The 15,997-nt window shown below is 41.5% G+C and overlaps 1 protein-coding gene across 1 annotated transcript in view; it reads left to right on the forward strand.

Annotated features, from left to right (window-relative positions):
• Positions 1 to 1,645, forward strand: part of MSRA (methionine sulfoxide reductase A) — a 96,127-nt gene extending 94,482 nt beyond the window's left edge. Inside the window, exon 5 of the mRNA XM_019473171.1 lies at positions 1,576 to 1,645. Coding sequence (XP_019328716.1) covers positions 1,576 to 1,645 — 70 coding nt within the window. The remainder of the gene's footprint in view (positions 1 to 1,575) is intronic.
• The last annotated feature ends 14,352 nt before the right edge of the window (positions 1,646 to 15,997 follow it).

Raw genomic sequence — 15,997 nt, forward strand, 5'->3', positions numbered from 1 at the left:
TAAATAGCTCTTTTAAAAAGTAGGTTGTGGTTATTAAAGCAATACAATCGAGTCAATAAAAAAATAACACCTGCTTACTCCTCTTCAAATTATGTCTATTTCAGAGCTTTACGTATCGAATTATCTTTGCTTCACTCTGATGTGAATAGTAGCTACTTGATTCCTGATTGATGGTGGTAGTTCTTATGAAAATAAGCAAACCTGATCTGATAAGCTAAGCCATTATTTATTTTGTAATCACTCTTCTGTGCTACAGAGATACCCTTTTTATGTTCATCCTTCTTTGAGAAAGCTGCATTCAGCTACGGATGAGGAGGTTTTGTGTGAACGGTTGCTAACTCTTTTCATATTGCCTTAAACTGCAGAAAATTTGGCTTCTTTGTCACTCCCAGAAAATTTGGCCACCTTGCAGCGGAAAGATGGCTCAAAACTAATACACACTTTTGACTGCGCTTCTTGATGACCATGGCAACAAGATAAAAGCTTTAACGGCATGAACTTGGGACACTGCAGTAGGCTTGTTTGAGTTTCTTAGAATAAAGATGTCTGTGAGATGACCTGTCCTATTGTCACTGATTAACAACCCACTTGTGCTTTCTTTGTTGAATTTATGCTGAAATGCATCTATATGATGCACGTATAAAGTTTTATGGTCCTCTGCTGTGTCTATTTTTTTCTACCTTTTTGATAGGGAATTCTGTTATGATAGACATGGTCAGCGCCCTATGGTTTTCTCTGCAGCCATAATATGCGACATCAGAGTTTGCTCAATATTATAGTTATTGTTCTTCTGACCTTTCTTAATAAATTTTCCTACATTTCTGGGCTGTAGAATCTCATCTCATGTTGTGGGAGGAAAAACACCTTAATATCGCCACCAAGATGACTTGACTTTGAAACAATGAGGTGGACAGGATGTGTATGTCCAAATGAAAACACAAATGAGCATCCCTGGAAAGCACAGGAGGACTAAGGACACCTCCCAAAACTCACTGAGGCAGAGGAGAAGTGCCACCATCCTAGTGCAGCATGCTACCAACTGCATACTATTTCTGTTCCCCTGGATGCAGCAACAGCGCATCTTGCTTGCTTTTATCAATGCTGAAGAAGGCAAGATTTTTCTGTAGCTTTCGATTCTGCAGGTATGCTGTTCATTTGAGCAAAGGCCGGGCGTTTCACTTAGCCCGCTGACTGTTGCAAATATAGCTAATCATGCATTTGAAGTTAGAACTGTGAACAACATTAAGAAACCACACTTTCTATTTTACAATCATTTTTTCATCTGGGAGGTCATGGAGTTCAGCAAGGAAGCTATTTGCTTTATTGTACTGTGAATGTGAAGCCAGTGCTTCAAGCTAACGCTTATATTGGACATTTAAACTAATATTAGAAATTGCCCTACAATAAACCAATGTAAAGATCAGATAGATTTGACTCCAAGAATGGGTTGTAAATAAAACGTTTCCTGCTTTGTATTGCTTGCTCTGTTCAGCTTGCCAGTAATGTAAAAACATCCTAAATTTGTCTAGACATCAAGTTTTCATATACTTATGCAGACAAATTCTCAACCTTCAGGGCAGATCTCCATGCTGATCCAGAAGATGAAGATTTAAAGGGCTCAGTTGACTTGCCTACAGGAGTCTAGTGCCATCTGAGATGTCCTACCCTATCTGACCTGGCCTCCAGCTGCCACTCCAGCTGGGCACAGATCTCCTCTGGGTCCGAGGTCATACCAGTAGTAAGACAACATAGTGTTGAGTCTGTAGAGATGCCAACACACTGAAGGTAAATACCTTTACATCAACCTGTAAATGTGTTCCCACATGGTTCAATGCCATCTAGGATAATTTTGAAGGGCTTCTAGTTCAGGCTTTTGAATTTCTTGATCTTGATTATGCATCTGTTATAGCACGCTAAAAGTTTCACAAGCATATTGAATGTCAGGAGCATCAATTTGATAATGATATTAATAATGATGGTTCAAGCGTACACAGTGATTTACAGGGAACGGGATATAGTTCCTTCTCTTAAGGAAGCTCTCAAGGAGCTTAGCTTAACTAAGAGATTAGTTATGGGGAGGACATGATAAAATAGTCTAGAAGAAGGTCAAGGCAAAAGAAAGATGATTATGATTAGCTGTTGCTGTTCTGTGTCAGATCTTGTTGTCTTTGGGTTAAATGTAGCCCTTAAAACTGACTAGAGCAAAAATTTCCAGGAAACGAAAACTGAGAAATCATCTCGAGATGTGTTGAGTCTCGAGATGTGTTGAGAATGTTGTGTCTTAATTCTGCTCTGGCCTTTGAATCTATCCACGTCCAGGTGAAAGATAAGGCTTGTAGTGGGACTCTCTGCATTGATCTGGAGAGGGGGAGAGGGGTTGGCCTGGTTTAGAGTTTCCATTCAAATTAAAAAATGAAACAAAAAGCCTTTTTTTTTTTTAAAAATGACACGTGGATTTTTAATGAGCATGGTGAAGTCTGGGAGCATTACTTCTGCTATCCAAACAGTTTGCTTATCCTTAGTGCAAAGCTGTGGAATCCAAAGAACACTACTCAAACCTCAAGTTTTCTCAGTGACAAAAGTGTGTCTAAGCCAGAATTCAAGTGAGTACTCATGGAACGCTTTTGTGCTGTTTATCCAACTCTAGAATATAAAGCCAAAACTTTATCTGAAACAGGGCTTTTCAAGTCAGATATAAGAACATAATGACACTTCAAAAAGTCCTGAGCTCCACAAAGCTCACACATGGAAACGACAGATACTCAACATTTATAAAATATGCTGCTGGTGTATTTAAATATGGACATAGGAGCGTCCGCTTAAGCACTCGGGTTCAAACAATTTGATAACTGGATGTGCTACAGCATGTGTCGACAGTTGTCATACCCTGACGAGGTTGCTTTCTACCTGATGTTAACATTTGCTTAAATAACTCTCAAGATTTTCTCGCAGGGCCCAATGCAGATCAGCCGTACAGCTGCAAATCCAGAGCAACACCGTTAGAATCAATGGAATTACTTTGGATTTCCAGTAATGCAATTGAGATAAAAATCTGGTCCAGGAGTTTCTTTAATTTCAGCGTTTTGGTTCCCCGAAGAACTGTCAGAGAATTCTCTGTATTATTTCCTGTTTGAAGTATGCCACTCAGTCAAATATAGCTCTCAGCTTTTGGGAAAACAAGTCAATACTTCCTGGAAAGAAAAATCAGAGCATGCTTTAGCAAGCAACATTGTCATGTCTGTTTTGCTCTTGTGATCTTTTTGCATCAAGATCTTTTTCTCCTTTATTGACTTCCACAGATCGCTTGTAGACTAATTTTTTTTTCTTTTGGATCCAGGTTCTCTACTGATTTCAGTAAGAGCTAGATTGCAGAAAGGGCTTTTTGGTTGATGGGCAATACCATCAACTGTGTTATCAGTCTAGTGCTAGAGCTCTGTAGGCTTGCAGGCATTAAAACCAACCCAGCTAGCAAAAGCCAGGACGTTTCTCTTTGTGTTAATGCATATCAGTCATTCCCAAGAAAGCACGGAGTTACAACAGACACTAACATAAGTATTTTCTCAATGGTGTATCAATGGGCTTAAGCCTGTATATAAATCATTTGTGCACAGGCGTATAGGAATATATAAAGATATTTTGTTAAGAGCTGCTGTGAAACACAAAGGAGAAAACATGCTGGACAGATGCTGCTATCCCTAAATATTTGGGTGTGGCTGAGGATGTGGAGAGATGGGATTTGCCTGACTTCAGTCCTGTTTTACAAAAATTTCAGTTCAGGAATCTCTGCTTCTGTGACTTTGACTGATTTTATCCAGTGGCTCCGTAGCCAGTAATTTTGTCGTCTTATGCTGCAGGGCTTATGAGCCTAACTGGTGAAGTACCAGCCAGATGGATGTCTGCATTCACACCATGCAGGGCTGACAAGCAAGATCAAGCAAAGCCCATGTTACAGCTCTGCATTGAGCTGATGTAGAAAACTCAGTTCTTCTGCCCTTGTCTCTTCATTTTCCCACTCCCAAGTTTATTTCAGCCTTTATTTGTTTGTTTTCTCCCCACATTGTTTCCCGGCTCTTTGGCTTTCCAGGATCTTCTGTCATTTGACCTTGTCCCACATCCCTTTCTTCCTAGTTCCACATCTTCCCCAGTCTTCAAATTTTCCACTTTCTTCCTCAGGCCTGTTTCTGAAAAATCTTCTCTTTATCCTTGCAGACAAAGATAAACTTGTATTTTTTTCTAGCTGACCTTTATTACATGCCATTTAGTCACAGGGTCTAAAAGTAAATCTAACTACCCAACATATCAAGGTGGACAAAATATATTCCCTCTTCCTGCTGCCTAAAGCATCCTAAGATACCTCCTGCTGCAGGACCATGTAGGTCTGTGCTCTGCTGGGCCACTGCAGAAAGTGTCATCAAAGACTGAGAAATCATCTTCAGTGACGCAGTGCTCCCAGCCCCCAGGACTTTTTGCTCTGTAGTTTTTGGTCCTGACCTTTCCGCAGGCAACCAGCTTCCTATGGCTTATTGAGGTGAATATATTTCCATTCTGGCTGCTCCTTTCTCCTTTGCTTTGGTTATTTTTAGGTGACTCAGTTATACCACGTCTTTTTCAATTTTTAACGGAACTGTATTTCAGGTGTTCATAGAAGAAAAACTCTTTCACACATAAAGGCACTTTGTAAGCTAGTAGGGAAAGGCATAATGAAGACCCATAGCCAGAAGCTTAAACTAGGTGAAGATATATATTTGTAACAGCAGGTGACTGACAGTGAAAGCCACGGATGCACCATCTCTTCAGGAGAACAGTTGGTATTATTCAACTAATTACTTTTCATCGGGAAATGTGTCTAGTCGAAATTGTAGCTTTATGCATCAATGTTCTCATATCAGTGACTTTCACCAGAAAGATTTTTTAAATTTAGCTTTGAATTTTCTTGAAGTTTCCGTCTTTTAAAATCAGCTTTCTTTTTTTTTCTGTGAAAAGTGGATACCAGAACTGGACACGATATCACAGAATGAACTTAATCAATGACGTAAATAAAGGTCAGGTTCCCTCCCTGGGCACACTGCTCTTTATACACGCTTCTGTAGATGTGCCTTTATTCTTTGTTCCTAGATGTAAAATTTTTGGGTTTCACCTTCCTAGATGTAGAACTTGGGGTTTAACTATGTTAAACTCAACTGTGCAGTGTGGGCGCCCCGGCATTATCAGCATTTGCTGTAACTCTGACCTTCATGTGATCTTCCAATTTTACCAGCACTGATTTTATAATTATTTCTGAGGCTTGATCACTGCGCTTCATAACAATTCTGGTGAAAGTCCGTCTTAATCCAGTTATCATTTGCTGTATTGATACCGGGTAGCACTTCTTTTTTTATTAAAATACTTATATGGTACTAAATCCAACATGAAATGTTAACTGTATTGTATCTACAGAGTTTCCTTTGTCAGCTAAACCTGTAATCTCATCAAAGAAAGTTGTTGGGTTTATATTTGACCTGTTTTCTACAAAAACATGTTGATTGGCACTAATTATATTCCTTACCATTTGAATGTCGTTTCATTTTTTTTTCTTTGTTTTTGTTTTTAACCAAGTACAAATTGGCATGGCGTTGCATGTGTTGTCTTACTTGTCCCTTTTGAAGTGCTGCAGGAAACCGGTGCTCATTCCCTCTTTCAGAATATTCAATACTAAGCATCCACTGATTGCGTGAAAACCAGATTTTTCTAAAAAGTTGGAAAAATAGACAACTTTGGGTTTATTAGCCAGTTCTTCACGCTGAAGGACTCCCAACTGCAATCTTCAAGGCTCAGTTTTTCCATTCCTTAAAGAAAGCGTCCCAGATTTATTTTTTTTTATATGGAAAACACAATATTTTCCCCAGTTGTATTTCTCAGAAATGGCTGAACAGTCATCCTAGAGAATTTGGAAAATTAATTGCCTCCAGCAAATACAATTCGATGACAACTTTCAGCCCAAAAGGTAAAGTTTCATGGAGCTTAAAACACCCAAAGAAAAATTCTGGAAAAAGAGGAGTTAGAAAATCGCAGTGAGGGATTGCAGCATCCCTCCTCCTTCTCCACATACACACACAAATGTGCACTTTTAATATCATCTCCCTCATTTTACTTTCTGTAATATTTTTTATTTTTATCTCAATCAGCTAATTATATCTTAACTCTTCTTGCCATTATATATATGTGGTTGCTATTTTATGTGCCAACAATTATTGTATCTTAGCTCTTCTTGCCATTATATATACGTAGTTGCTATTTTATGTGCCAACAATCATAGGAAATAAATTTCCCTATTATCCCATGATATATTATAATAGGAAAAACCTTCAGTGCGAAAATTCGGGGATTTAACAGGGCTGGAGGAAAACCTGATTTGTTTCATTGCCCTCTAGTGGCCTCGCAGCACGTCTGCAATGGCACGAAATGCGGGAGCGTGTTTTCCTTGCTCTTTGTGTGCAACACAAACCATCAGGTTTCTTGTCATCTGAGCGTCCTAAAGTTGTTTGTCCACGTTTGTGTAAACCGCAGAGCCCTGTTTTATATATCAGATACAGCAGAATTATCCTACCGGTGTTTGTAAATCATGACAACGGGGGATTCGGTGTTCTTTCTATTTTGCTACGGAAAAGAGGAAGATGCGCGTTACCTGTATGACCATTATTTACCAAGTGAGTTTTGGGAGGGACACTCAGGTATGATGGCCCGTCATTTAATCACATACAGTCTACAGAAGTAGATGTCATTTTTTAGGCATCATTTTCTGCTGTGTATAATTGTGAATTCATCACACAGTCCAGCTGAAGAAGGGCTTGGCAAATACTTAATCCCATTTATTTGAAAATTATCCTTCCATCTTGGAGTGGAAATCTTCGTTGGCGTCCACAGGGGCTGATCGTTGGGTGCGTGCAGGTCCACTTGCAGGTGCAGAGATGTGGAAGGCCCATGCGAGTTCATGGTTTCGTGTCTTGAACTTGCTGAGCATCTTCAGCCGCATTGATACCCACGGAAATCAGGAGCGCTCAGCACCTTTCAGAGTGAGCTCTTCACCGTTGTCACGCTCAGTGCTTGACACTGGACAGAGACCACAGAAATCGATGGGATCTAATTCTTACTTTGCAAATAGAAAGAACGTGACTTCCCCCCCCTCCAAATTTCATTGCAAGATAATATTTCAACAAATATATCAGTAAGGTGCATTACGCCTAGTGAATTTGATATGTACAAGACATACCAAGGGAAGGAAGAAGGGGGAATAATGCTTGTGTTGGGAAAAGATCATAATAAGAATGGCCTTTTGTGAATTAAAAAAAAAAAAACCAACAAAACTTGAGGCAAAAACATTAATTTTGAACAGTAAGATCAGAGGAAATCAAACACTGCTCCAGACCGGTTGTTACTCTTTTTTACGTTGAGTTAAAAAGCAATGCACGTCAGACTTATGGCTTCGTAGTCTTAAAAATGGAATGACATTTTGCCGTAAAATGCCTGTCTAATATATATTGACTTTATACAATGTCATCTTTCTGCACTATCCTGGAAGGAGAGGAAGGGAAAAAGCTTTACAGGGCATTTTTGAAATGACAGCACAGTTCTGGCTTGGATAGTTGCTTTAGGTAGGCATTCATTTAGTATCACGAGAAAATCACAGCTTTCATTAGCGAGCGGAGCACGGGCGACTCGAGCACCTGTGCAAAAGAGATGAAAGCACATTTATTTGTACGTCCGTGTTTGCAGATGCGCGTTGAGAGCGTAGGAAAAAAATATTGCAGCTTTGCACTTACTTCAGAAATGACTCACTCCCTCTGGTGGGAACATTTAATTCTGAACGTGTGATGCTGCTTTCCCTCCTCCTCCTCCTCTTGCATCCACCCCCCTCGCCACATCGCATTCATCTTGCTTCGCGTGACATCTGCTCCGTGTGCTGCAGAGCAGCGCTTTGGTTTCTATGGTAGCTGCTGTAGCCAGCGGACCCGTGGACCGGGTTGGGAGAGGAGGAAGAAAAAGCCCAAAGTGGCCGGATTCGGGTCCACGGTGGCCATCCGTCCTCGGCCGGCGGGCTGGGCTGCATTCAGAGAGGGTGCCCCAAGAGTAGGTCGCTCCCGTGGCCAGCAGCTGCTGGGGCATCCGGGGCCAGGGGCGTTCGCTTTCTCCTCCAGCGTGAAGTGGCTGAAGGACAATAGTCAAGTGGAGGGTGTGAAGAACAGCAGATTGCCTGTTTGGTTGAACTTCACTCCGTGTTTCCTTTTGTCTTGTTTAGGGCTCCAATTTTGCAGCAAACAGCCCTCGGCTTCTGCCTTTCAGACGGTGAAAATGCAGATGCCAGACCTAAGATAGTATAATTAAGTGTCTATTTATAATATAGTTTGTCATTAGAATTACCATGTCATTTTTTAAACAAGAGAGGATAATGCCAGTTCACAATCTACACGTGTAGTTGTTTTTTTTTTTATTTTAAGCACAGTTCTTGTTTGATTTGTTCTGGCTCTGAATTCATTAAGAGACCTGAATTAGCATCCTGCCACATCGTCTGTGGCTTCTTCGCTCCTCCGTACCCCCAGGTATAAACACCGGGATTCTGAGCTGGCTCACTTCAGCTACAGTGAGTTGAATAAAATACAGAGCCCACTTCTTCATTTTTTTCAATTCTTCATGCAATGGAATTGGAATATGGTTTGTGTTTCTCAGTTTAAAAACCCGTGAGGATTGTCGTTCAGGTTGCAACGTCATGGCTTGTGGGCCACCGCTTACCGCGGGGCATTGCTGCTACAAAACGTCCTGTGTTCAGGACCAATGTTATCATGTTATACGGTTACAAAGATGTATTTATTTTAGAACAGTTTGTACATGGGAGACTAAGCCTGCAGGAGCTAGGATACTCTAGTAAAATTAATATTAACTTGGCAAATGTGAGAGGAAAGGTTGTCAAAGATTAATATCACTCCTGTTCCCCTTATCTGGTATAACGAAGGGCATGCATCACGTGCCAGCGTGTGGTGTGTGAGTTGATGGATGATACTGGGCTTTGAGTATCTGTCTTCAGAGAGGCAGCTACTAGCTTGGTGGGGTAAAGTTAGTGTTGGACGTACTTTAGAGAACTCTGAATAGTCTTTTTTATAGCAGGTGAACAAATCCTTTTCATGTCCGTGCTTCTTTTATTCCTTTTCTTTGAAAAATCTTTTCTTTTTTTTTTGTTCCATTCTCTTTAATGCTTGGAATTTCAGGAAGCTAAGGCCAAGTGTTTCATCTTATATGAACAACATTTTGCATCTTCAGGCACGCCTGCTGTACTTTGTATGGTTGTATTATCTAGCTGTACTTTGTCTGGTTGTATTATCTAGCTGTGTTTGTACCTTGCATCTTTTCCATTTTGTCAGTTATTCCCATTTAATCCTATATAATCTTTCCATGAGTCTTTATCAGCGTGTCAGATCTCAGATCCCCCTCAGTCTGTTTTAAGTAGCTGTCAATGGCATGATACGTTCTCTAAAACTCAGTTGTAGCCTGTTGTTGTGTGTGGTGCTCTGGTGCTGTTCTAAAATAACACAAATTAAGCTTTATTAGAAAAAAAAATCACAGAAAATTATGCCAAAAGAAGAGGAAGACCTTTTACCAGGCTCCTTAGGATCTGCGGTCACCCCCCCATTTTACAATGCTGCTTGGTTGCCTGTTCTACCCTTAGTCTTGCTTCTGTTCCCATCTGTTGGGTGGAGCCCCTTCCAGTTGCATGGAAATCCCATCCTCGTCTCCCATCTTTAAGGACATTTCATTTCTATTTATTATTAACAGTCCTTCTTACAAACTACTTTTTTTCTTTTTTCTTTGTTTGTCTAAGAGCAGACAGCAGTGAGAGGCTTCATTGCTTTTTAAACTGAATAAGCGTCTGACTTGAATCCCTTGAGCTGCCTAGAGGTCTTATCGGGTAGCTAAATTCCACACTGGCTTTCTAAAGGTAGCTGTAAAAGAAAAGTTAAATCTCTCTAAAAGATGGTAAAGTTACCTGAGTCCTCCCCCTCACTTACAGAGGGCACCCACTGTAAGTTTCTCTCAAACGGCCAAGTATCCCGTAACAGTGCTGTTCATTGCTGTAACTTCATCCCTGGAGGTATTTAAAAGATGAGTAGATGAGGCGCTTAGGGACATGGTTTAGTGGGCATGGTGGTGTTGGGTTGACGGTTGGACTCGATGATCTTCGAGGTCTTTTCCAACCTTAATGATTCTATGATTCTATGATTCTATGAACTTCAACTGTAACTGATTTCTTTGGGAGCTGAGATCGTCCCACATTTTCCAGTATTTGGCCCTGAATGGTCATAGACCCTGTGGTCCACTTTGGAGAGGTGGAACATGAATTCTGCTCGTAGAAGAGGCCACGTCAGGAGAGGGGGGGGCGGCCTGAGCAGTTACTTGGAGAAGGTTAAGATCTTTGCCTAAAATGGTGCTGGAAAGAAACTGATGGTGATCAGTAAGGGTGTAAGACAAATGACAAAAATCCAGAGGCCAAGGGCTACTTGCAACTGTGCAGACACCTGATTTATTCTGACTATGAGTTAAATACTGTTATAAGTTCCTCGGGCCCAGCGTGGCTTTCATTTTACATGCTCATGTTCTCAACTTCCATTTGCTTTTTTGGCCTCTACTTCAATACATATAGTTCATACTACTGCTACTAGAATAATACATACTAAAAGGTTCTTTCTTATCATTGTTGGAGGCCATGACATCTTGGTTGTAGGTGGGGTGTAGTTATATTTACATTTCTGTGTGTTTCTTTTGCAGCAGTTGGTTGTTTTTTTGTCTTGAGATCACTCAGTTTATGACGACTTATGTGATGTATTGATCGGTGTTTAAAGATAATATTAAAAATGAGATTAGCATGTAGCAACGATATATTAAATAGTGTAATTCATCATTCTGCAGAGGCCATCATTAATTTAATTTGTTTAATTAAAATAGCCCATTAAAATGCTGGTGCTGGATTTAGTTACTGGCATAAAAACACTACTGGCTTCCTTTTCGTTAATGGGACATAATATTATACAAGGTCTCAACAACTTCAACATTTTGCTAATTGAGTCAGCAGTTCAGTTTGAAATTAGTGTTGCTGGGAAGGAAAAACAAATCAAATATAGGACCTAGTTAGCATTTAAAGCTTAAAACAGGGGGTTTCCTTATTTTCTTTTTAGTGAATGTGAGCAGGAGGTCAGGTTGTTATGTGAACATTAAAAAATGTCATCACCCGACCTGCTGTATGCCTGACAATGCGTCATGTTTATACTGACAGAAAGAAGCAAACAAAACAAAATGAAAAGGTAATGAGGTAGAGCACGGAAGGGCTGCGAAATCTTCCCCTCAGAAAGCTCTGCAACGTTTATTAATGCTGCTGGTTCAATAGAAAAATGCAGCCTGCAATAAAATGCCACTTTTTCCCATTTCAACTTGTACTTTTGGAACTTGCCCACGATAGAAAAGACAAAAATGAAATAATTCCATATCTGAGCATAAAAGCACAGAATATATCCATGCTGGTAAACAGGTTTCATTTCCACCATGGTTTTGAAACATTGTGCACGGGGTAAAGTCCAGTTTTACCCCTTTGGTGAAGTCGCCTTTATTGTTAACACCATAGCCCTAACCTTCCTGCAGGCTTTCCTTCCCCAGGGCCGGGCTGGTTCCGCCTTTTCCTGCAATCTTCCCTCTTTGGGCTGAGTTTGTGCTGCCTCAAAGTGAAACCCCCCAACCCATTTTTCTGTACAGAAATACAGTAAATGCCTGTGCTCGGGGCTGGCTGAGCCATCTTGAATGACCTACGCCAGTTCCTAAGAGTTGAACACAAGGGTCCGATGGCTTGGTTAATTCTGTAGTAGATGCGAGGGTAAAAATTTGGTTGCCTAAACTTAGCACCTGGTGCAATTTGAGATGCTTCAGGATATCTGAGACGTTTGTATGGGGCTCTTAGATAGGTCAAAGGACCTGCAGGAGTCCTGCTTCTGGATCATCAGCTGGAGATCAGCGCAAAGTATCTGTATTTAGGCAACTGAATCCAATCTCCAGTTTACTCGTAGACTCCTCTGCTGCAGGTTTGTCCAGAACAGGGTCATGGAGTGAGCTACAATTAAACAACTTGCTTGGGCTCTCTCCTTGGGCTCTTTTGTTCTCTATTACAGGTGCACATGAAAGCTACGATGATACTGGTGTGGTGAACGTGGTTATGGCCTGGGTCCAAGTGCTGCCCTGCGACTGTGCACACTCTTCCGTTTGTTAGCGTGGTCGCTGGCATAGTTTTAGCCTCGTCTCACTAACAATCTCCAAAGCAATGCCCATGAGAGATCTGAGGGTGACAAGGTGAAGGACAGTTCCCAAGAGGCAGTTTCAGTGTGACCAGACCGTTGGGAGTAGGAGAGTCTGGTTGCTTGGACGTGAGCCCAGCTGCACCGCCTGGCCTGTGGACCGCATAATGAATAATGAATGATTCAGCACACTTTATTTTCCAGTATGAATGAAGCCATTCCACATCACGAATTACTTCTGTGAATGAGAAGGACTTATACCATTGCCTTTGATCACAGTGAAATCAAGGAATACTCTTCTCCGCAGTTGTTTTAAATAATGCACTTCACTTAGATGGGTGTCATTTTGCCAGTTGAGAAAATTGATGGAAATATTTAGCAAAACCCATGCCATAACCTTCTCTGGTGGTTGGAGACTTTCAGATGCTCCAAGCACTGAGAAGGGGTAGGACCTAGGGGCACTCCTGGGTGACACTGTGAGGGACCAGCGGGGTATAGGGGGTTAGATCTGGGATCTATTGGCCAAGTTATTTTCTGTAGAACTGGGGAATTGGAGCTGTACTGATAATGCGGAAAGCATTGGTTCAGACCCCTCTGCAATATTATGTACAAGTCTGGTCACTCATCCAGGACAGATGCAGAGAAGTCTTACCAGGATGATCAGGGAATATAGAAGTATTAAACTGTCGTGGTTTAACCTCAGTTGGCAACTAAGCACCACGCAGCCGCTCGCTCACTCCCCCCCACCCGGTGGGATGGGGGAGAGAATCGGAAGGGTAGAAGTGAGAAAACTCATGGGTTGAGATAAGAACAGTTGAATAGGTAAAGCAAAAGCTGTGCACACAAGCAAAGCAAAACAAGGAATTCATTCACTCCTTCCCATGGGCAGGCAGGTGTTCAGCCATCTCCAGGAAAGCAGGGCTCCATCACGCGTAACGGTGACTTGGGAAGACAAACGCCATCACTCCAAACGTCCCCCCTTTCCTTCTTCTTCCCCCAGCTTTATATACTGAGCATGACGTCACATGGTATGGAATGTCCCTAAACCAGCTTCTTGTGCCCCCCCAGCCTGCTCAGTCGGTAGAGCATGGGAAGCTGAAAAGCCCTTGACTAGTGTAAGCACTGCTCAGCAACAACTACAACATGGGTGTGTTGTCAACATTGTTCTCACCCTAAATCCAAACCACAGCACTGTACCAGCTACTAGGAAGGAAATTAACTCTATCGCTGCCGAAACCAGGACATAAACGAGAAAAGACTGTGATTTGTTATCTAGCAAACAAGATAAGGGAAAAAAGAATTTTTTTTTCTTGAAATAGGAAAGGAGTAAATATCAGAGAGAGGGGAAAAAGCTGTTTAAGGTAAAGAACAATGTTAGTACAAATCCAGGTGGGTATAAATTGGCCATCTTTACATTTAGGTTTGAAAATTAGATGTTTTATAATCATTAGAGCAGCTGGGTTCAGAAGCAGCTGCCCTGACAGAATAGAGGGGGTAAGAAATCTGACGATTTATGCGACAGTGCTTGCAAGGTTCATGGAAGGATGTATGTGAGCTTCCAGTGGCAGAAAACTGAATTTGATAACACAGGAGGAGGTCTTTCAGACCTGTGGCTCTATCAGTGCAAAGTGCTCCTATTTTATGAACTAAGTTTTTCCCTATTTTAAAAGAGCTGGGACTGCATTAAGCCATTATACCGCATCCCATGCCTTGTCTTTATGAATTTATAGATTCGTTGGGAGAACCATTACTTTGTTCATCAATATTCAATTTCCTGGACCCTATGGTACACCTGTTTTGTGTGTCCCACTATTCACAGCAGTTTGTGTCATGTCACAAGTTGCAAAGCCTGATGTGCTGAAAAGACGTGAGGTACAGAAAATAAGCAATTCTGTGGCCAGAGAGTACTCTGATGACGGTAGAAAGCTAGGTTTCCTGGGATCATATGCTGACAGCCAGCCAAACTGCAAGTGCCTGGTTGTCACCATCATCATAAAATACTTCAACATTACCTGAAGTTACCTATGAAAAACTCAAACACTGACCACAGAACTGCCATCATCTTAATGACGACCATGAACAGAGGCAGCTTAACACATCTCTTTCTGTGTAATAATCACCATGTAAGATGACTTCTTCTCTTTGCTAATTATGACTGATGAATCTATCACTGTTTTTTATACACACACACACACACATTTATTTCTTTTATTTTTACCACACCCATGTGTCAGTTAAGTTCATAAAAGTGGATCTGATAAAAGATGAGTTAGAGAGACCCCTAAAATTCGGAGACGTGTCTCATGCACGTAAGTTCATTTAGGTCCTTGGTAACTGATCTGTGAACTTGGGCAATAAGCAAGAAGAAGTTAATAAAAATGGGTGTGAAAATATACTTGCGAATTAAACATGTGAACCTAAACTGAAAGTCCTGATTTTAAAGTTCAGGTGTTTTGGTTGTCAGATAGAAGTGACACTATGTCCTGATAAGCCAACCAGTTCACCAACAAATGATAGATTTAGAGTTTATTTCCACCAGTGAATTTAGAGTGAATACAGATCACAAACAGGTAAAATACTGAAATTAGCCTCTTCACAAATATTGAATGAACAGAACAAAAAGGGCTATATTCATGGAATGAACTGGCCAAATAGTCTGTGAATGGATGCAATAGGGTTTTTACATCTTTTGAACAGATCCTCTTTTCCACTTTCAAGGTCTATTTTGCCAAAGACATCAACACTTGAAATAAGTACTAGATATTGGTGATCCATGGTGTCTTCTGCAGGACCAGAAGTTTTGTGTGAGTAACCATATTTAATTTGGATGATCAGCATATCTAAAAACACTACTGAATATTGCAGCACACCCCTGATGTGGAGAACTGGATTGCAAATGTGGTTTGATGTTTTTAAAACTACTAGGTTAATTATTGCTTTGGTTATAGAGCTAGAATTGCCATCTGTCACAAGCTCTGTGGGATAGAATCATAGAATCATAGAATTGTTTAGGTTGGAAAAGACCTTTAAGATCATCAAGTCCAGCCACTAACCCAGCACTGCCAAGTCCACCACTAAACCATGTCCCTAAGCCCTTTAAGCACCAAGCCCAGCCACTACCCCAGCACTGCCAAGTCCACCACTAAACCATGTCCCTAAGCGCCACATCTACACGTCTTTTCAATACCTCCAGGGATGGGGACTCCACCACTTCCCTGGGCAGCCTGTTCCAATGTTTCACCACTCTTTCAGTAAAGAAATTTTTCCTTACATCCAATCTAAACCTCCCCTGGCGCAACTTGAGGCCATTTCTTCTCACACTATTGCTAGTTCCTTGGGAGAAGAGACCGACCCCCACCTCGCTACAACCTCCTTTCAGGTGGTTGTAGAGAGCGATGAGGTCTCCCCTCAGCCTCCTTTTCTCCAGGCTAAACAACCCCAGTTCCCTCAGCCGCTCCTCATCAGACTTGTTCTCCAGACCCCTCACCAGCTTCGTTGCCCTTCTCTGGACACGCTCCAGCACCTCGACGTCCTTCTTGTAGTGAGGGGCCCAAAACTGAACACAGTATTCGAGGTGCGGCCTCACCAGTGCTGAGTACAGGGGCACGATCACTTCCCTGCTCCTGCTGGCCACACCATTTCTGATACAGGCCAGGATGCCATTGGCCTTCTTGGCTGCCTGGGCACGCTGC

Source organism: Aptenodytes forsteri, unplaced genomic scaffold, assembly GCF_000699145.1.
Source record: "Aptenodytes forsteri isolate BGI_AS27 unplaced genomic scaffold, ASM69914v1 Scaffold534, whole genome shotgun sequence".
NCBI classification, from domain to species: domain Eukaryota; kingdom Metazoa; phylum Chordata; class Aves; order Sphenisciformes; family Spheniscidae; genus Aptenodytes; species Aptenodytes forsteri.